Below are 22,263 nucleotides of genomic sequence, written 5' to 3' on the forward strand. Positions count from 1 at the left end.
TGTGGGAGAGCGTGAGGAAGGGGGAGTGGTAGAGGGCGTGGGAGAAGGGGTGGAACGCGCGCAACAATAGCTGCGCCCCAAAGAGTTGCGGCAAACTTTTGAAGTTGCCACAAAATTGCGTTAACTTTTTAGTAAGTCACTTGATTATTAAGTCGCAAAAAGCGGTTGCTGCCTGGAATGCCACAATGGAGACAATGAAGGCGACAGGAGAGTCCCGGGCACAGACCCAACCCTAGGACAAAATCCACATCCAGTCTGGTCGCAGTTCCATTTGTCTTCCCCTTGACCTTGGCTTGATTTGGGTTACGTGGGCTCTGGCCGGGTTCACGGCTCGGAGTTGCCGACAGCGTTTAGCGCTTAATTGAGACAATTAAATTGACTTTGACAATGGACGAAGGCTTCCAGAAAGCAAAAACGCAGCAAATCAGCAGCAACTGAAATATAATAAATAATCCGAGCTGCGAGTCCCTTTTTAGTCATGCACTGTTGGCGGCGACAAGAAGGCCATATTGGATTGCATGCTTAAGAGATTTAAGAGAAATTATTGCGGCTAATGCTGGAATGATATGATAGACACATTTATGATATGTTTATAGGTATATAGTATATGGCATGCAAATGAATATTGATTGAAAGAATGATTGATTAATATTGATTGCTATGTTTATCTTCTACAATAAGAGTTGGTGCTCGGATTATGAGTTCGACTTGAGGTTGGATCCGAGATAGGAATCATTAGCTTAGTTTTTATATAAGAATTTCGAATGTGGCTTTCAGTATGTAATCTGGTATATATATAAATCTTCTTAAGTCAATTTTCGTGGATGAATAAAAGGGATTACATAGGCATATACATATATATTGTATTATTATATTATATAGATTTCTGCTTTAAGCTTTTAGCTTAAATTTAAGGCTTGGCTATAAGCTTAAATATGTAACTGCATAGCTTTAGCACAGAAAAAATGGGATTGGTTGTATATATATTTTATATTTATTATCATAGCAGAGGAAAAGGGGTATTGGACATATCTATTATATATATTATCATGCCTGCTTTGGGTAACTGTTAAAAATAAAAATTGATAAATTTATGTGAAATCAGATCTAATCTAATATTTATAATTACCTTTAAAGCAGGGACCGTAACGATTATAACTTTTATAGGAAAAAATTAAAAAATAATTATTATTTTTTGATAAATTAAAAAAAAATTATTTTTAATAATTAAAATTGATTTTTATGATAAAAATCAAAAATAATTATTACAAAACAATTTTATATAAAAATCAAATCATAAGTCTTATATTTGATTTTTATTATAAAAATCAAAAATAAAACTTATGATTTGATTTTTATTTTAAAAATTGAAAATAAAAATTGAATTGATATATCTCTTGAAGTAAAGGAGCTAGATCGTATATCGGCATATATATATGATCTACGCATTATTACCTTTCAGATGATATATAATATGTATGTAAATATGTACATGTATACGTACATATACATTAATTATATACTTAGACGCTTTCCCAGGGCACTTGCGCTGTTCACTTGCTCGTACCTATTCAGCAGATAATGTGAGGGGGAGACAGATGCAGATAAAGCATAATCACTGTATATATGTACATACATATGTTTATATGTATATATACGTATTATTGTCACCTTTCCCTGCTCCCATAGATATAACACTTGGTATAAGTTTACTATTTATTTAGTTTTAAGAACATTATTTTTTTTATAGAGTCTGCACTTAGGTTAGACCTTAAGTCTGTCAGCACAAGCTTAAGCGCAGAAAATGCCCTTTCCACCGAAACCTGCGTGGCAGGCACCGAGTGAACTATCTTGGCAAGACGGTACAATCGTGGATATGTGAACTTTTTGTCCTCCCAATAGCACATAATATCCACGTTTAAATCTATTGGCTTTGGGGAATATCCATAAATCTCCGTTATAGCCAATTTGAGTTCCGGTTCGTCCTCTTCCTCAGACTCTTCACAGTCAGACGCAACCTCAATAGTGTTCAAATAGGCGTTTAAAAATGAACATGTGCTTTGGGATGTTATTTCAAGGCCATCGTCCGGTTGAGTCGACGTTGCCTGTGAAGCTTCTGGCGAAGTATCTTTATCAATTGTTTGGCTGTCCTGATAATAAAAGCAAAAAAGGTAATTAGTAATTGCTTTTAAATATGGAAGGAGTTATTAGTCTCACTTTTTTATTTAGCGCAAGTATTTGGCGCATCAATCCTACCAAATGATTTTTGGCTGCCGCCAGCTGAAGTGGATTCTTCAGAAGAATCCGCCGAATTCGGGGATCCAAATAAATTGACGAGAGAATCACCTCATTTGTTGTCAGTATTTCTTCCCGCTTCTCCAAGCTTTTGGCTAGATCCTCACTATGGATGTTGCTAACCATAGACTTTATCATTAATTTTGTTTCTAGGAAAAGCTTGTAGAAGTCCCCAAAAAAAAGCTGTTCGCTTTGCAACTTTTTAGTGGCTTCTGATATCGGCTCCAGGACAGACAATAGAACTTTGATGTCAGCCCATTGCTTCTTTGAAAGCTGAAGGTTTTCAGGCAAGTGTTGCCGGATGAACTCCTCGTATATGCATACACTTCTTAGCATTTCAAAAGTTGAGCTCCATCTGGTGGGCACATCAATGACAGGCAGAGGTAGCGCTGTAGTTGAAATTGCTAGTCTAAATTCAGTATACAAGAGGAAAATTATTCATTGGTATATTTAAAAATCGTTAATTTGTATGTTTACCTGAACGTCGGTGTGCGCAAAGCTTTTACAAGTTTTCTCGCACTTGCAACAGTTGCATCCCTTGCATCATTGTTAAAAAAATCTTTTACGGCTAATTGCAAGGAGTGAACAGCACATCGAATTGTTGAGATCGAAAAAACATTTATGCTGTCCATCAGCTGCTCATTTTCGATATCAGCACTGAGCACATTTTCGAGGTCTTCGTTCAAGCAATCAATTGCCTTTACGACATTTCTGCCATTGTCTGAAGTGATTGTATATAATTGCTGCTTTGAAATTGAAAACTCTGCCAAAATATTTTCAATTTCTATGCTCAAATTGAGCCCTGTGTGTTGGCGCTGCAGCTCAATTATGCCCAATGTCTTCACTTCAATGGCATTATTTCTATAATACTGGACGTTTACGCCCAGAATGCCTTTGGAATGTCGAGAAGCAATGTCAATTTTGAGCGATAGCATCTTGCTTTGAAGTCGATCTCTTAAAACGGACTTCTCGAGCTCATATTTCTCCGCGACGTGATTCATAACATTCCGTGACGTAATGGGGCTCATCTTCAACCCATTAAAAATTTGGAGTGTCAGCGCCTTAAAAGGTGCAGAATCAAAAAGGGAGAATGGCACTTTTTCATCTGTCACCAATTGCACGCACGCTTTCTTAACCTCGCTTGTCGACATAGAAATAGAAAATTTCGTTTTCTTCTCCTGAGGTTCACTTGTGTCTTGGCTCAACTCAGACATGTACTCATCGGCATGGCACTCCTGAAGATGTCTCTTCAAATTAGTGAAGTAATTGCCCTTGAAGGAACGCTTGCAAATTTTACAATCCGTAACATTTTCCTCCACTTTAAAACAAAAAAACTCGCGGACAATAGCATCACGTTTACGACCCATTGCAATCAATCACCAAATTATAAAAGAAACAATGCACACAAAAAGCTTAACGATGCTGCGTTAACCACTTCTTATCGCAAATCGAATTCTAAAAATAGATTTTTAACGGTTCTCCCCGTTGCACAGTGGGCCAAACGGCCCATTTAGCTTAGTTTTTTTTTTTTTCTCTTAAAAATTAATTTTTTTCTAGAATTCAAAGTTTTAGGATATTTTTACAATATTGGACAATTTTTAGGTTTGGTATTATTTTTTATAAAATGCATTGACCGATAGATGCCCACTGTGCGTATGTCATTATGCTCTAGTTCAATTTATCTCTTTCACTCTTTTGCGCCTAAAGTAAATTTTTTATCTATGGGAGCAGGGAAAGGTGACAATAATACGTATATATACATATAAACATATGTATGTACATATATACAGTGATTATGCTTTATCTGCATCTGTCTCCCCCTCACATTATCTGCTGAATAGGTACGAGCAAGTGAACAGCGCAAGTGCCCTGGGAAAGCGTCTAAGTATATAATTAATGTATATGTACGTATACATGTACATATTTACATACATATTATATATCATCTGAAAGGTAATAATGCGTAGATCATATATATATGCCGATATACGATCTAGCTCCTTTACTTCAAGAGATATATCAATTCAATTTTTATTTTCAATTTTTAAAATAAAAATCAAATCATAAGTTTTATTTTTGATTTTTATAATAAAAATCAAATATAAGACTTATGATTTGATTTTTATATAAAATTGTTTTGTAATAATTATTTTTGATTTTTATCATAAAAATCAATTTTAATAATTAAAAATAATTTTTTTATAAAAAATTACCAATAAAAGTTTATCCTTTTTTTGAACTCGCCATAAAAAAATATCCTTATGTGTGTTTTCCTCTCTCTTTTTGGGAATACTTTTGAGCCTCAATTTTTTTAAATGCGTAACACTTATTTGCGGTCCCTGCTTTAAAGTAAGCAAAATTATCGAAAAAAAAAAAAAAAAAACAAATGCGATGGGCAAAATAAGCTCTGATAAATAGATAGATAGTTTCTGATTTAATAAAAATAAACATTTGCTACTAAATTATAATAAAGCAAGATAACACCTGTTAGGTAGAGTATTTCCACAGTCGCCTACACCCCACTGTACAGCGCTTTGTTCATATTTAGGGAATTTGGAAAGCCTTCAAGTTGTAATTAAATTTCGTAGCGCGCTTTGACTTTGACTTTTTGTCGTTGCAAGCAAATTGCTTTGCCTAAGCTCAACACACACACACACACACACACAGCCACTCACATACGAGTGTGTATGCACAGCAGCTGCTGGCGCATGTTGCAAGTTGCCTGTTGCATAAGTGAGTACAAGTGCTTGTCGCTGTTTAGTATGCATTGCATTTGCAGTTGCTTTGTGGCAGCTTAAGGCGGAGCCAGGCGACAAGCTGCGACTGATTTTATTATGCAGAAAGCAAAACCCCCACACACACACACACAACACAACGCCACGCCCTTTAGCAAACCTGCCAGGACCCGCCCAGCTTGCCACGCGCGTAATTGGAGCGTAATGTGTTAAAGTTAGAGTCACGTGAGCTGCGTCTAATTTGCTGCCTGTTTGTTTGCTGCCCCATGTTTGTGCCCCACAACTGTTGCATATTTTATGAAGTGATTACATTTCTCGCACTCACTCTCTCTCCCTCTATGCACACATACTACTGCATGTTATCTGTGCTCTGTGCCACACGCAGCTGCCGCACAAGCCATGCCACGCATGCAAATCAAGCGACAACTCTTTCGAGTATTTGATTTGTTGACAGTGGCATTTAAAATGCGTACGTAAATTGTGCCCAAAATGCTCGAATCAAATATTGAAGCTCTTATGATGCTCTTCAAAAATATAAAAGAATATTTTTGAAATGAAATATAAGTGTAAATGGAAAGCAAAAATTTGTGTGTCTAGACAAGTGACAAATTTTATTTTATTTAAATGAAATATTTTGAGAATATGGTTTTCTACAATTTAGTATGTGTATAAAAAAAAATTTGTTTTGTAGTATCGATAATACTATACGACCGATACTATAAAATATGTAATTTTCCATATATAGGAATCTCTATAACATTATGTCATGTATAGCATAATAATAGATTAAAATTGTTTCTTGAAATCGTAAGCAGAAACTTGGATCTCTATTGTAGCATTATAATTTGTCCTAGCAAAATTATAGAAAATATGTCAATTGAATTGTGTTGGGAATATGTTTTTCTACAATTTATTGTAGTATGTGTAGAAAAATATATAAACCATAGTATTGATAATATTATGCAAGCGATAAAATTGATACTATAAAATATATAATTTTCTACATAAAGGAATCTCTATGTCATTATCTGATAAGAGCTTAAGATTGTTTAGGTTTTGAACTAGAAATCGTAAGCAGAAACCTGGATCTCTATTATTCAATAATATAGCAGCTATCAGATAATTCTAGAATATATGTATTCAATACATATTTCAATCCATATAGTCTGTTAATAGCAATAGTAATAATACAGAACTGTGCTAATCCATCAAACATAAGATTTTGTACTTGGCTTGTTTACTGAAAGAGGTCTAAAAATCCATAAAATTACGAACGTTAGCTAAAACCGAGTTGATCTAAGCATCCACACTGTCTGACTGCTAGCTGTGAGGTTAATTTAATAGATGGTCCTCCTTGTTGTAGTTATTTACCATACTAAGATAGGGCAACTTCATATATAACATAAGCAATTGGCCAAAAATAAACTCTTGTATAAGCTAATAAAGATATCTGAGCTAAACTTTTCCCATACAAGTTGGGTGCAGCTTTTTGTGTTTTGAATGAAACCTAACAGCAGTCATTGGTTCTCCCCACCCCCCACAAGTTGTCTAAGTGGTTTTCGCTCGAGTTCCAGGCCAAGTTATGAATATTTCGTTGGCTAAAAGGACTCAACTGTGAGTGCTATTCGAAATATAATATGTTCAGAGTTTGCAATGACATTGAATTCACCAAGAATAATAATAAAATAATAAATTGAGCGTAAAATACGATGACTGCAGCTTATATTACTTATATATTATGAAAAAAAAAAATAAAAAAATATTTAGTCAAAAGTTTCTCTGTATTTAAATGCTAAAACTTGATTGGCTTATCATAACAAATCTGATTTGTTTTATGTTAATAAAAATCTTTATATATTTTTTACTAGTCTCAAATTGTAACTGTTTCAGCTTTTAAATATTTCCACCTACAACTCGTTTCAGTTTACCTTTTAAAATCGAAAACAAAGTGCTGCATAAATTGAAGAGGCTTATAGGTAAACATTTTGATACCTCGATTGGCTTACAGCTTGTTTCTCTTTATGGCAAAGCACTCTTGTCTATATGCAACTAGTGCATTGCCAAGCGATACCAAGTCTACCTATACATATATATGTATATGTATATATATATATATTAAATTTTTTGCTTACCTAGTGATTCGCATTTTTGTCCTTTGTAGTGCCATTGCTATGCATGCGTTTTACATGTCAACGTTGGCAGCCTTTCAATCTCTCGCGCTGTCGATATATATATATACATGAATCAGAAATATATATATATATGTTTTTTTATTTATCTTTGCTGCTGTTCGCGTGGTCACAGATTCAATTGAGCGCACAGTTTTTGCTTCCGATTTTTTGCGTGGAATTTATTTTCGATTTGGCATCGAAAATTTTCAGTGACGAATCAGACACTGCCACAGGAGCAGTCGTTGGGCAGGCGCAGGCTGTTACCTGTTATTGAGTTTAAATATTTTAACTAAATATTTTCGGATTTTTTATGTATATGCATATGTATATATACCGTTTCTATTAAGCACAAGCACTCTCGTCCGTTTTTTTTTTTTGAGAAGGTGGCACGAATCGTCGTTGGCAGCGTTTTCAATTTCTACTAATCCTGCAACAACAAGAACAACTCGCACACACAAACACACACACACAGACAAAATGGTAGAAAAAAGGAAAGAAATTACATTGAATTTGAGTACGCGTTGAGCTGGGGCAGCACACTGCAAAAAATGGTATATGCTTTCGATTTCATTTTTGGGCTAAATATTTTTTTTTGTAACTTTTTGCTTGATTTTTTTTTTTTGCTTGCTCGTTCGCTCTCTCGCCTTATTTGTCTGCCACGCGCTGAAAATTGCGGAAATCGGACAAAGATAAAGGCGTTTTATAGATATGTGTGTGTGTGTGTGTGTGTATGCATGCATGAGTGTGTGCTTAGTTTATATAGAAATAATATTTTTTGATGGATTTTGTGACAGCTTAGCTTGGTTTAATGCATTTGATTGAAATTGTGTGCATTGTCTGCGCTTCGGCTGCGTGCTCCAAGCCACCTACCCCCCAAGCACCCTCTCCCCCTTGCCTAGCATTTTCTTATGCTGTGATTTTTAGCTTTTTTACGTGTCTGTAAGCCGCTTATAGCCAGACGTCAGCGTGCCGCATAAGTGTGATAAGTTTCTTAATTGCCACGTCATGATGCAACTGATGTAGCAGAAGATCGTGACAGTTCTCTGACCCACAGAGCCACGGCACAAAATGCCGCATCATCTTGAACTTGTAATTAGAGGGCCTCCAAAAAGTCAATAAAAGATACAAAACTTACATTTGACATTGAATTCGTTTTGTTTGCGGGACATTGAAATTATTTATTATAAGCATTTCAGTTTCGGTTTCAGTTTTGGTTTCGTTTTCGGTTTCGGTTACGCTCATCAAATCCGATATTTGTAGAATGTGGCCAAAGGTAACAAAACAATTGAAAAATATTGACAGATTTTTAAATTGAGTGCGAAATATTCTTCGGCAAACAAACGCAGCTCAAGTCAAATAGATAAACAGTTGTTGGCAACACTTAAGAAGCGCTCGCTGGTTCAAAAAACTAATGCCAATGACCATGCCATCGATGACCATGTCATGACGAGCATCCAACAAAGAGATCGGCTCGATCGAACTCAGGTGCAACACGTTTGAAGCTGGCGCCTAGACCACAGAGGAACGGTGTTGGCAGCAGAGGTAGAAGCAGCGAGAGATTGAGAGCATGAAATGGCTGAATTGAAATGCTATTTATAATAAGGCTAAATAATATTGAGTACTGGCTAGAAATGTGGTTACTATATAGCTATATCGTTATACCATATATGAATGAAAATCATAGCTTATTATTAGTTTCTTTAAAGAACTTAAAATGATTTGCACAAACAAAATATTTAAAGCTAAAGTTGGAACAGATTGAAATGGTCAAGCAATCATAAAGGCCGGCTTAAAAAATAGCTAAACATATAAATTATAATTATTTGTATTATTTATCTAAAATATAAATATATAAAGTAAAATTTATAGTCACCAAATTTGGAGGTAGCTAAAAATATATACAGAAATTTGTAATTTTTCATAAAAAAAATGGCTACATATTTTTAGCTATACTTTTAAAGCTTAACCATAAATTTATATGCTAAATATATAGGTGAGCCAAAATATTTCTATAGGTAACTAAATAGTTAAAAAGTAACTGTAATTTTATTGATTGAAAAGGCTAAAAAAGCTAAACTGACAAAAAGTTGTGTGATGCAGTTAGGGTGAATTGAAATTTAGCCAAATATAGGTAAGATTTATAGTTATATGGAAAAGTATATAAAAAGGCTAAATTGATGAAAAGTTTCCTGATGATGAAATTGAAAGTTAGATTAAAAATATTTCAAATATTTTATTTTGTTAGGGCCCAAAATTTAAGCTAAGATTAATACGCGGCTTAAGGCAAGAATGTATTCTTATATAATATGTTGCTTCTTAGGGTTAATAATATTATTTATATAGATCCATATATCAGTTTTTCCAAAGAATTTTTCTAAAAGTTCTCGTCCTCAGTTCTTCGTCTTCAGACCCAACTGCTTTAATTAATTACACAGCGAGTCAAGCACTGTCAGCCGAAATACATTTACTTAAATTAACAACATTTACTTGCTTTAGTTAATTGATTGATATTTTGATTGCAAATAAGAGTCTATTTTCATCTTGCTGCTAATGCAACTAAGTAGCTTCTTTTCTTCTACACAACTCTTAGCCGTAAAGCAGCTAAAACAACAGCTCAGTAGGCGGAAGGTATCGTCTGTGCGCTAAATGTTTTCGATGCAATCAAACGCAATAATAACATCAGCAACAACAACAAAGGCGACAGCAACAGCAACAATTGAAACGCGTGTTTAATTGAGATTCCGGTTCGATAGCTCGTGTTCGCTCAGTTCTCTTCTCTCTTCTCTTCTCTCTGCTCGGTTTGCTGTTCGAATCGAACGCGTCGAGTCTTTGGCAAACCCTTGCTAATTTTTCATATAAATAGCCAAAGTGATTTCAAAAAGACACAGCATAACGCAACATCCCAACAAGCCAACACACACAGCCAACCCAGACCCACATTGCTGATATGGTAAGTGTTAAACTCGGACATAAACAGAGACAGGCCAGCTAGATCAAGGTCAAATTTTACAGTTGAAGATGAAGCAAAGTGCCAACCTGCTGATGCTGCTGGCTGCGGCGGCTTCTGTCAGCGTGAACGCCAGTGCCTTGCGGCCGCGTCGCGATGTCTCACATCTGCCGCTGGAGTACCTGCCACCTGTGGTGCTGCCACCGCTGCCCAGTCGCAATTATTTGCCGCCCGTGGAACAGCATGCGGCTACATTGTCGCATGTCTTGACACCGCCCCGTGAGTACTTGCCACCCGGCAACGAGTACTTGCCACCGGTTGAGACAACAATCGCACCAGAAACAACAACAACAACGACAACGACAGCTGCACCCCCAACAACAACAGCAGCCAGCGAGCTGCCCACAACGGAGGCAGCTGCCATCACGACCACGGAGCAGCCAAGTGTGGAGGAAACGGAGGCGCCAACCCATGAGGATATTGTGGAGCCCGCTGGCTTGCTGCAGGCCGATGGCTACCACTATGCCCCGCCCAAAGTCATACCCGATCTAACGCCCACCGCCGAGGCCTATCTGCCGCCACTGGAGGACAATGCGGTGGCCGTCGAGCCGGTGCCGCAGAGCGGGGAGGAGTCCGCGGCGCTGCTGGATGATGGCTATCATTATCGTGCGATCAGGCGGCTAAGGTTCTAGGTAATACATACATATATAATATATGTATATTAACCAGCAATTGTTATATGTTATATGTGCGAATTCGGTTTACTTGCAATAAAAGGAATTGTCTATAAATACGCGACATTCGCACACACAACTTAATTAGACGTGTTGGCAGGCAGGCAGCACGCGGGCAGCACGGGGGCAGCACGGGGGCAGCACGGGGGCAGCACGGGGGCGTCTGAGGATATTTGGTGTGTGCGCCATAACATTTCATTTGATATTGATGACAGGAAATTAGAAAAATGTTTTCATTCGGTTTGCCACAGTTTGTGGCGCTTATTCCTCACTGCCCCTTCGCTCCTCATCATCATCATCATCATCATCATCGTCAGCCACGTCATCATCGTCATCAGCTTTTGCTTTTTGTCTTCTCCCACATCGTGTCTCATCATTTCCGTTGTCCTTTTTCTCGTGTGGCTTCACAATTGATTTGTTGTCGCTTCACAATCCTTGCGCTGTCACAGGATGTGTGTGTTTGCTTGTGTGTGTATGTGTGTGCCTTGCAGTGCCTTTTTGTTTTCTTTACGCGCCCGATCGTCCTCCCAACTGTCTTCAACACATATTGATTAGGCATACTTCAAGTTTTGCTTCTATTTCTCTCTCTTTTTCGTTGCCTTTCTCTCTCTCCCTCTCTCTCTCTCTCCCTCTCTCTCTCTCTAGCTTGCTCTCAATAATTCAACAATTTTCCAAACGTTTGATTAAGTCATCGCCTGTTTTAAGTGTTGTCGTTGGATGTTAATACCCTTTCAGCGGGTAGCTTGTTTTTGTTGCTCAGCTTGTCATGCATAGCTAGTTCTGTCCTATGTGAACTGAGCTCTGGTCAGCTAAGAGTCAGATTCAAGTCCAGTACTAGGCTAGTATCAGATCTACTTCATTTTATAGAGCATTCAATTTACGCATATTTCCAAAGTCAGATTCGCTGTCTGTTTTATTGTGCTTGAAAGCAGGCATAAGCATAGGCATAAGCATAAACATAAATATATATGGATATTTCGTGCTTCTCGCTGTTGAATTATTGATAAATTGTGGCCAAGCATCGGGCATCAAACTTTATAAATTGCCTGACAAATTTTGGCAGCGTGCAACAAGTGGCGCACAGTTGTTGCCTGCAACAGGCCAGCAACAAAACAAAATGTTGCGGTTAGCGAAGCGTAAACCAAAATGAAAAGGCGAACACAAGAAGAAAAACTCTGCCGAAAATTTAAAGAGCACAACAGCTTTTGCGCCATTTGGCCCAAAGGAGTTTGTATCGTTTCTTTTCAGCTCTGTTCTGTTCTGTTCTGTTCTGGACTGGCCAAAACAAACACCTGTAAACAGTCGCAAGTGAGGCGATGGAAATGGAAATTGAATGTGGAAAAGCTTTAAGCGAAAAAGCTTCGTTGAGTTCGCTTCAACATTCAACATTGAACGAAGCCGACAGGAAAAGCGCATAAAAGGCAGGCACATCGGAAAATTCAACTCAGTTGCGGTTTCAACGTCTCCGACTGCGAATGCGAGCTGCACAAGAAAATTCGTTGCGAAAAGTGGAAAACGTTGGGGTTTCGAAAGAAGGTAGCCGACAACAAAGAAAATTCTCAATTTGAAACTGATTTCTATAATTTAATTTAATAAACAATGAATGATAATTTGAATTTAAACAAAATGTGGAATTAATATAAAAAGTATTACTTAATTTAATGAGCATAAAATAAAAGAGTGAACAAATATTTGACTGCTCAAACATAAACTGATCATAAAATGAAGCATGAATTAAAATATATAGTTGTTTATTAAAGCTTATAAAAATGCTAAAATGTTTACTTCAGCAGCAAAAGTTTTGAAAAGCTGCATAAAATATAAATTTGTAGCTCAACATGAATAGTTTAACTCAAACAGAGAATGAACTAATAAAAACTTGAAACATATACTAAAAAAATAAACTATATATCAGTATAAAATATTAACACTGAATATAAATATGAACATTGAAAAATAAAATAAAAAGTGCATTACAAATTCAAGTATTCAATATGAACAGTCAATATAAATAAATAAAATGTATATGAAACGATTTCGAAGCAATAAATTTATCAAGTTTATTAAACAATTTAAAGTGTAAGCTAAGTGATAGTTTATCTAGAAACTGGATAAAAGTGAATCAGCAAGCATTAAAATATATATGGAAAAAATATATATAAAAAATATAATATATAATATAATTTGAATATAATAATATAATTAGAAAAATATATAGATAATTAAAAAATATATAGCAAATAAATAAAATAATATAATTAGAACAATAATAAAATATAATATATAATCATATTATATTCCATTATGCATGGATAACTAGAAGTCAAGCTGAATATAGTGAATACAATTATTCCTCGATCAAATTAGCAAAAAAATAATTTGATTCGGCTGCGGATCTTGTAATCGTTAAGTTTATGGCGTCTGCCACGCCTTCTTCACGGCATGAGCTCAGGCTATGGAAATCGATGTTTTCCGATTAACTATGCCTCAATTACTTCCACTTGAAAACTAAGGTAAACAGTGATCCAATACCAAAGCCAACTGATCTTTGTTTATGCATATATATATTCATATATCCTCTTCTTCATATTAGCTTAAATATTTGCATAAACAATTGAGCATATAGAAGACATAGCAGACGCCTTTTAGCCAGGTTTTCAGTTGCAATGCAACTCTCAGTTTCAAATTGCAAGTCTCTAGATAAAAAAGCGCTTTTCGCTTTTGCTATGCATAGAGAGTGAAACAGCAGGACAAACATTCCACTTAGCTGAGCGTGAACAGAGTAGAGAATGCAAAGGGAAATAAATAACTAAAAAATACAAATGCCTTAAATAATTTGAAAAACAAAACTATATATAAAGAAAAGAATTTTTACTATGCCACTCTCATTCGAAGAGGAGAAATGAATGCATAAATGTATATATAAACAATAAACAAAATAAAGAAAAGTGCAAAGAAAAACCCAAATAAAAAACATGAAACAAAATTGCAAAAAGCGAATTTTAATTAAATGTGAAAAATAAACGAAAAAAAAACGAAAGCAACATAAAGCGCTATTATAATTAGATTAAAGCAAACATAACTGTAATATAATTGAATTAAATATTTCATATACATATGTATATTTATAAATATATTTATACTATACATAAATCGATTTTAAAAGACGCAAAAAAGCTGAAGCTAAAAATAATTTAACGCTCAATTAAATTGAAACTTGGAAGCGAACTTTCACAACATTTGCAATTAAAATGCAATTAAATTGTGCCCAAATCAAATTAAATCTTCTGTTACACACACACGCACAGACACTCATATATATGTATATTTACAGTTAGTTGTTTTGGCTCAATGACAACAGCAATAAATAAACAAATTGATGGCTCAGTAATTGAATATAGTTTTCGCATTTATATATAGTATTTGGTTTATTAAACAAACTGCATTTACCTGTGCCCCGTTGTTGTTGTTGTTGTTGTGTTTGTTGTTGCTGCTGTGTGTTTATTGTGTTGTATTGTTACAGTGTCCCACACAAACACAAACACACACACACACACAGAGGTAGGTTTATTAATAAACGTTTGGCATACAAAGCCACAGCGACATAGAACAGATAATGAAAATCGCGTATACGCGCCGTTGCCCGCGGCTGCCACAACGTGTACATGCATGCACGCGTGTGTGTGTATAGGTGTGCTTCTATACTTATGTGTGTGTGTGTGTGTGGCACGCTTTTGTATTTATTAATAACAAAGTAATCAGACATTGTAATCTCCTCGCAAAGCGTATTACAGCAGTCATAACAATGCCAGCTCAAGCAAGTGCTCGCTCTCGCTCCCTCTCCCTCTCACTTTTTTTCTGCTCTCTCTGTCAATGCTTTTTGCTTTGGTTTATCCGGCTACTGTTGCTGCTGCATCCTTAGTCAGCTCCTGCGGCTTTTGTTGTTAGCTGCGGCGCACTTCCGCCTCAAGTGGCAACAATAACAACAACAACAACAACAAAATGATTTCATAATATTTATCAATTTGTTGTTGTTTTGCTTTCAATTTTCTATATACATTTTTTTTTCGTTTGCATTATTTTCTAATTTGACGTACCTAATTCTCCTTTCTCCCCTCACTCTCTCACTCATTCCGCTTCCTCTCTCTCTCTCTCTCTCTCTCACACCCTCTTTGGGCTTTGATTTCGATTTTTGCATTTTTAATTTTTTTTGTTTGGCTTCAATTTGCGTTGATTTTGCTTTGGCGCCTGATTGCCTATATTGGCCTATTGGCCCACACAACACTGGTGCGGGTGTGGGCGTGGCGCCATATTGATGGGCTTATGGCGTGTTTATGAGCCAACACAACAAATTGCCAACACACAATCATTTACTTGCGCCGTCCGTCTGTCTTTATGTTATTGCATGGAACATTTCACATGAAAATTGCAGTAAATGTTTTTCTTTTTGTGCTCAGTGTCTGGGCCACGCCCAGAGCGCACGGCCGCCCTTAATTGCAGCTGAACAGTGGGTCAAACTAATAAGCAACAAATTAATTTGATTTGCATAATTGTGTTGGCTTTTAAGAGACAGAAGGAAACGGAATGAAGGCTATTGAGGCAGGGACATCGGGGCGTATGATTAATATGCAGAAGAAACCTTTACTGGCAACGGCTTGCATTCGCATTTAAATAAGTGTTAACTATTGTTTCGTTTTATCTCTGTTTTCTTTTGCAGCTGTCATTTGTAATTTAAAATACAACAACAACAACAACAACAACAAAATCCAACCACAAAAAGGCATAAAAAAGCTGTCAAGCCGCAGCAGCAACAGCAACAGCAGCAAAAATTGAAGCGACAACAGCAACAAATCAGTTTAATTTAAATTTTCCCTTTTTTCAAACAACACACAAAAAGTGTGGGCGTGCGTGTGAGTGTGTGTGGGTGTGTGTGAAAAGGGAAGTCTTTTTTTTCTGTTAAGACAAGACCTTCTCTTGCGTCGACCCAAAACAAACAGTAAAGAAACAAAATAAGAAGCGAGAAAAAACGCTCGACAGCTCGAGACGTGGGCCGACGGAGGAGCCTGTAAAAAGTATTTATTATAATTATTTGGGATATTTTTCATTTAAACGCGCTTTTCATTTGCCGCCACAAAAGCTGAGTAATAAGAAATGTTTTAAAATGTACAAATAAATAATCAGAAAAACCCAAACAAAGTATAATAACGAGAAGAAGAAGTGAAACGTGAACAGTCGCAGTATCGTGGAGCAGTCACGAGCAGCGGCGCTGCCGATAACGCTGCATACTTAGTGGCATCAGACGTGCCGGCACCTGCCGCAACAGCAGACCCATTAGACAGGTATGCAAAAGCCACACATTAATTCTCATTCCCCGATAATGCCCTGTAAATGGAGGCAGAGTGTGCCAGAGTGGGGTATGCTCTAGATGGATATGTGATATGTGATGAAGAAGCCTTGAGTGAATGTGAAGAGCTAATGCTATATATTCCGTATATGTTTGATACTCCTTCTTCTTATACGATTACCTTTTTATATATGTATATCTGATAATACCCTGTAAACTTGGGGAGTGAGTAAGAGTGGAATATACTGTATTTTATTGCTTGGGATTGGGACAACAGAAGCTTTGCTTAACAGTGACAAAATGGATCACGGTCTGTATAGTGTCTGTATAGTCTTTTAATACATTCTAAGCATTCACAGGGTGTATTAAAGTAGGGTATATTCTAGTTGTGAATGGACGTGCTAATGAAAGCATTTTTGATTGAATTGGAATGATAAGAGCCGCTTCTATATATACTACATATTAGATACTCCTTTTTATTCGATTTAATTCACTTATCTATCTGTCCATCAGAGGTCGCATAGCTATTCATGTATAAACAGTTAGCATGTCATAGATGATAAGTTGGGTTTAATGAATTCAAATAGATACAGTCGAGCCTCAATAATTTGAGGCTAAATCAAAAAACCGCAAAAAATTGAAAAAAAAAAAAAAAATTTTATCTCAAAAAAATCTTTCTTGATAATTCTCGATAGTTTGAAAAAAAAATCGAAAAAAAAAAGAAAATGATCCCCTTGCTAATTCGAATTATCGGAACTTGACTGTATACATTTTCAAACAGTTAGATATAAAGAGATAAGTTCGATTCTGTTCTTTCTTTTTCTTACACCTTTGTCTGTTTCAATTTACCGATAAATATCGATTCTTATGGTTTAAGTATGTAAAATATGATCAATTCAGATACTCTATATACTGCTTTTGCATAAGAGTAGCTCGACATATAGAAGAGCTGAACCTATATAGACGATTGTTGTTGTCTGCTTATACGTTTAAATTTCAGTTCTTCTATCAGTCTGTGCATCTTTTCTGTCAGTCACTCTTCCATATCTCCTTAAATACATTTGTATCTGCATATCTGCCTCTGCTTCTGTCTGTCTGCCAAGCTATTTCTTTTGTCGAGCTACGGCCACAGCCTGTCTTTGTTGCTCACAGACTATCTTTTAGTCTATCATTTGTATAATCTTACTTAATTCGGGCAGCAGGTCAGCTGCGAGGCTCTCGGCTATGGCTTTTGGCTTTAGCTTTGGCTTTGTATATTTTGGCTTTGTCTTTCTGAATTGTGCTCGGATTTAGTTAATTCATGTGGTGCAGCTTCGGCTTTCGCAGCAAAGCGTTTAATTATTTAATTTTGTTGCATGCTGCATACGCCTTGTTTGCCACCAGTTGCCGCAGCAAAAGGCCACGTGCCACTCATTTCACTGGCTTTCACGTGGATTTTAGTCAGTTTTTTCTTTCGGTGGTTGCTGTTGCGGTTCACTGTCTGCCATTGCTCATGTCAGTTGTGGTGCGGGTGTGTGTGTGTGTGGGTGGGTGTGTGGGTGTATTTACGCTACGAACTATGTTTCAGTGTTGCGGCTAGCTGTGCGTATGCTTAATATGAGCTCTATAAATTATTAAGTATACGTAATGAGCTAGTAAATTAGTTTGTCAAATTTAATAAAAATAGAAAGCAGAAAATATGCCCAAAATATCGAATATGAAATACCCTGCACTAAACTTAACTCTATTGGTAAAGTAGCTATACGATATAAAATTTACCTTGTTGATAAATCATTTGAATATAGGGTAGTTCTAGATAAAAGCTTATTTTTCCAACTAATCAAGTATTTATGTACGGAAGAGATACTTCCCTCTTCGCTTCACACCAACCCCTTTACAAAGGATATAAACCTCAGCTGGCAGCACATGAGCAAAATAAAAATGCATTTTGCACAAGTTTCGCTTTTAGCTGCGGCTTAGCGGCACGGACAGGTGCCAAGAGCAGGTGCTCAGTTGAGGATTTCCAGGCAGCGACTCGGCGGTCTGTAGCAGCAATTAGTTAACGTAAAGTTGATGTTGCTGGCTTGGGCACACAGGCTTATGTGATTTGTGTGTCGACTTTGTGTTAGTTTTGACTGTTGCCCTTGTGGGTTAAGTAACGCTCAAAGTTGGGCCAAACTTCCTTTACATCAATGGTGGATACAAGTTGGCAAAGTTCTTGATATTAACATGCTGTCGGAGCTGGTAATAAAGCATTTACCTGAACAATATATATCAGAAATTAAGGAAACAATAGATATGAAGGCAAAACCAACTTTTTCTACCCTGTAAAAGTGAGCCTGTACTCAAATTAATCAATATTATAATAACAATAACATATGTTCATTCAACACATAATAAACAACACAACGTATGCCTAGAAACGGGCACATATATTAATCTGAAACTAAAATCAGCTAGGGTATCTCTCCGTGCATCAGCGGATCAATTATTCAAATCAATAGGAAAACCATAAACAAAGCAAAGCCACATTGAATTTAATCTGTGGCTAATTGGAGAGAACACGCTGCTAATTAGTTGTCTGCTGCTGTTCTTGTGGCATGTTGCTCTCTGTGGCAGCTACAGTAATTACTCATTGATAAAGGTTAGACAATTCATTTTTGCCATTCATTTCTATAATTAATAATTGAATGATGTTGTATTCGATGTGCGTTTAAAGGTCGCCCAAAAAAACAACTAATCGAGCATGGAGGGCGTTAATTTATTCATTAGATTTTGCTGCATATCTCAATTCATGCCGAATTAGAGAGAGGGCGAAACAAAGAGAGCTAGTGAGGGAGACACGAGGGAGGAGGGAATTAGAGTAGAGTGTAGACACTTGCTGCTAAATACATTTATGCTATGCTTGGCCAATATGCTTACACACGTTCAGAGAAATGAGAAGAGTATATCAGTACGGATACAGTTATGAAGATACAGGTACATAGATACAGAAACGCAGATACAGATACAGATACACAGTTACATAGAAAAGATAGACAGAGACATAGATACAGATACAAAGATACAGCTACATAGATATAGATACGCAGATAAAGATACAGATACATATGCATAGATACAGATCCATGGATACAGATACAAAGATACAGACACAACGATACAGATACATAGATATAGATACAATTATACAGATACAAAGATACAGATACAAAGATACAGATACAAAGATACAGATACAAAGATACAGATACAACGATACAGATACAAAGATACAGATACATAGATACAAATACAAAGATACAGATACAAATATGCAGATACATAAATACAGATACGCAGGTGAAGATACAGTACAGATGCATAGATATGGATACACAGATACATAGATACAGATACATAAATACAGATACAGATACGGATACATAGATACAGATATACAGATACAGATACACAGATACAGATACATAGATACAGATACGCAGATGAAGATACAGATACAGATGCATAGATACAGATTCATAGATACGTATACATAGCTAAAGATACAGACACAAATACATAGATACAGATACATAGGTAGAGATACAGATACGGATACATAGATACAGATACACAGATACAGATACAGATACACAGATACAGATACACAGATACAGACACACAGTTGCAGATACGCAGATGAAGAGACAGATACAGATACATAGATATAAATACGTAGATACAGATACACAGACACATATGCAGATACATAGATACAGATACACAGATGTAGATACATAGATACAAATACATAGATACAGATATATAGACACAGATATACAGATACAGACACAAAGATGCAGATATTGTATGCTCCACCGACTTATCCTTTTTCACATATTCTAGCGAGTATTAGGCGGCCTATATTACCTGATTGCAGCAGCTCTTATATGGTTCTGGCATTCCTTAAGCTAATCCCAGCTACAGTCTTAATTCCTCTTTCATGTCTTTGACATTGTCGCCACGTGCAGCGCCCCACGGTCAGATGTCCTTGAACTTTTCAACGTACGTGATGTGCTTTAATTTAGATCTACTCTGACACACACACACACACATGCAGACGTGTGTGTGCAGCTATGTAAATGCAAAACGCATTGGCCACTGTCTGTGGCAACTGCTGCAGTTCATAAAACCCGCTCGAAATTAAACAAACAGCCACAAAAATTAACCGAAAATATTATTCTGTTTATTTGGTTTGGAAAATTTTTGGCATGCACACAAATAAGCAGCAGACAGACGACTATTGAAATTGTTCCGGATTGGCTGTCAGTCAGTGGGTCAGTGGTTTGCAGCTGCTGTGGGTCAGTTGTGCAGCGAAATGTTGATTGAGAATGCGATGCAATGCAATGCAAAAATGTGCCAAGATTCTGTGTGTTTGTGTGTGTGTGTGTGCTTGTATGAGACTAGGCACAAGGTAAAAAGAAATAAATCAAGTGCAAGAAAGAGAGGCGAAATGATAGTAGATCGAAGCTGAAATACTCTACAAAATTGGCTAAAAAAGCTTGACTTGATTCGGATATCTTGCAAGGAATTAGACTTTGACTTAAAGAAAATTTCAATTCAGTTTGCTTAGGCTTGTGCATAATAAGATCTAGTCTAAAGATTAATGTTTAAGACACATATTTATATTTTACCTTTAAGTTGATCTCAAGCCCAAACACAAATTTTAATCTTAAATGGAGTTCATTCAAGGGAAGGAACAGCCTCATATGCAAATGAAATGATCCTTTTGGCATTTCAAATTCAATTCATGACCAAATTGTAAGAGCCTCTTTCTCTCGCATTAGAGGCATAAGAAAAAGCTGTCGACATTCACACAAATCAATGATGAGGCAGCTGCCTTCAACTTGGAACTGGCGCCCGTTCTGGCTGGCTGCCAAATCGGGCACTTGACGGGGCCAAAGGCGCTGGCTCAGACCTCGGACCACGGACCTTGCTCTCCGGCCCAAGGCACCAGGCACCAGGCACCAGGCACCAGGCACCAGGCCCTAGGCACAGTCATTGACAGACGCCGTGTGTGCACTTAAGTGCATTGCATTGCAGGGTGTACGGAAGGGTCTGTGTGTGGGGGGCAGTTAGCCTAAGGACCTCTACCTAATTTTAATTAAATGCTGCAGTTGTTGTAGCAACATAAACGCTCACTGCTTCTTGGCTGTAACTGAGCCGAGCGACTAGAGAATTTAAGTTCAGTCCAGAGTCATATGCAAATTGCCGTGAGGCATTAGGACTGAAAAAACATCAGCTCTGCCTGGTCCTCGCATATGGAACGAACGAAGGATAATGGACTCCAGGGTGGCTCAAAACAATGCGAAAGCAGAAACCGATGCAACCGAAGAAAGAAAACAATGCATAAAGCCAAAACCATGGCCCGGAGCGCAGCAACACAACAGGGTGTACGTGCAGCACTAAGAAATACCACGCACATAGTTTTCATTATTTTTAGCACTAAGGAATTTCCAGGGACTTATTATGGATGTACAAGAGGGAAAAAATTCAAAGGGAAAAGTTTTGACAAAGTGAAAGCTTTTATTGCAATATTAAATTCAATTTTAAGTTTTTATAAAAAATACTCGCAAAGAAAATGTGATCACAGCTGAATACCCTATAAATATTGTTGAGCTATCAACAATCCAGATCATTTAGAAAATTGGCATTATTTGTGGATCCTTTAGATCATAGAGCTAAATAAATATTTAATTTTTAAGTCTTGAGCTATTCAATTGGCTTTCCAAACTAGTCCATTATATTACATTAGTCGTGCCTATTCCATGGCGTCTCTTGTTTGTGCCCAGGGTATTTAAAAGAAAGCAGTGCTGTTTTGTCTTTGCTTTAGCTGTTTTTTGCTGCCTTTTCCACAATGCATTCATAAGTACAACAATGTGAGCGCTGTCAGAGCCAGGTGAGGTTAAGTTTTGCCCAGGGGCCAGGACTATGGAAAGGCAAAGCTGTTGCTGCTGATAATGCAATTGCTGCACCTGCTGCTGCTGCTGTGGCTGCTCATCCTATTGATGCATCT

At 36.8% G+C, this 22,263-nt stretch overlaps 3 protein-coding genes across 14 annotated transcripts in view; 2 read left to right on the forward strand and 1 right to left on the reverse strand.

The window, feature by feature from the left end:
* The window catches only part of LOC108612728 (uncharacterized), a 75,233-nt gene that overhangs the window by 18,292 nt on the left and 34,678 nt on the right, over window positions 1–22,263 (forward strand). For 3 of the 11 annotated variants that reach the window (XM_018005696.2, XM_089467565.1, XM_018005697.2), the window contains exon 1: window positions 12,296–12,418. The exons of 1 other annotated variant lie outside the window; for it this stretch is intronic. The gene's annotated coding sequence lies outside the window, so the exon portion shown is untranslated. Of the gene's footprint in view, window positions 1–12,295; window positions 12,419–13,169; window positions 13,396–15,599; window positions 16,222–22,263 lie in introns of those variants that run through there. 7 more of the 11 variants (XM_089467566.1, XM_018005698.2, XM_089467569.1 and 4 more) reach the window with 7 other exon arrangements.
* Window positions 1,601–4,282, reverse strand: LOC149268964 (E3 SUMO-protein ligase ZBED1-like). Of its 2 annotated transcripts, XM_089467926.1 has the most exons (3): window positions 2,773–4,282; window positions 2,218–2,704; window positions 1,601–2,150 (listed from the first exon to the last, which is right to left on the reverse strand). In XM_089467926.1, the coding sequence occupies exons 1-3, from the start codon at window positions 3,660–3,662 to the stop codon at window positions 1,713–1,715; spliced, it is 1,815 nt and encodes a 604-aa protein (XP_089324052.1). In that variant the 5' UTR covers window positions 3,663–4,282; the 3' UTR covers window positions 1,601–1,712. The 2 variants fall into 2 exon arrangements, with proteins under 2 accessions (XP_089324052.1, XP_089324053.1); XM_089467927.1 differs by lacking the exon at window positions 2,773–4,282 and having other exon boundaries at window positions 2,218–2,723.
* On the forward strand, window positions 10,011–10,939 carry LOC108612763 (uncharacterized). Its single transcript, XM_018005759.2, has 2 exons — window positions 10,011–10,151; window positions 10,214–10,939. The coding sequence occupies exons 1-2, from the start codon at window positions 10,149–10,151 to the stop codon at window positions 10,838–10,840; spliced, it is 630 nt and encodes a 209-aa protein (XP_017861248.2). The 5' UTR covers window positions 10,011–10,148; the 3' UTR covers window positions 10,841–10,939.

This window comes from Drosophila arizonae, chromosome 4 (genome assembly GCF_054131065.1).
Source record: "Drosophila arizonae isolate 15081-1271.41 chromosome 4, UAZ_ARI_1.0, whole genome shotgun sequence".
Classification (NCBI taxonomy): domain Eukaryota; kingdom Metazoa; phylum Arthropoda; class Insecta; order Diptera; family Drosophilidae; genus Drosophila; species Drosophila arizonae.

Excerpts from the sequence above, each read along its gene's own strand:
- LOC149268964 (XM_089467926.1), bottom strand. The coding sequence starts at position 3,662 with ATGGGTCGTAAACGTGATGCTATTGTCCGCGAGTTTTTTTGTTTTAAA. Across the intron at positions 2,705-2,772 it reads TTGCGCACACCGACGTTCAG|ACTAGCAATTTCAACTACAG; the intron begins GTAAACATACAA and ends TACTGAATTTAG. Across the intron at positions 2,151-2,217 it reads TACTTGCGCTAAATAAAAAA|GACAGCCAAACAATTGATAA; the intron begins GTGAGACTAATA and ends TTTTATTATCAG.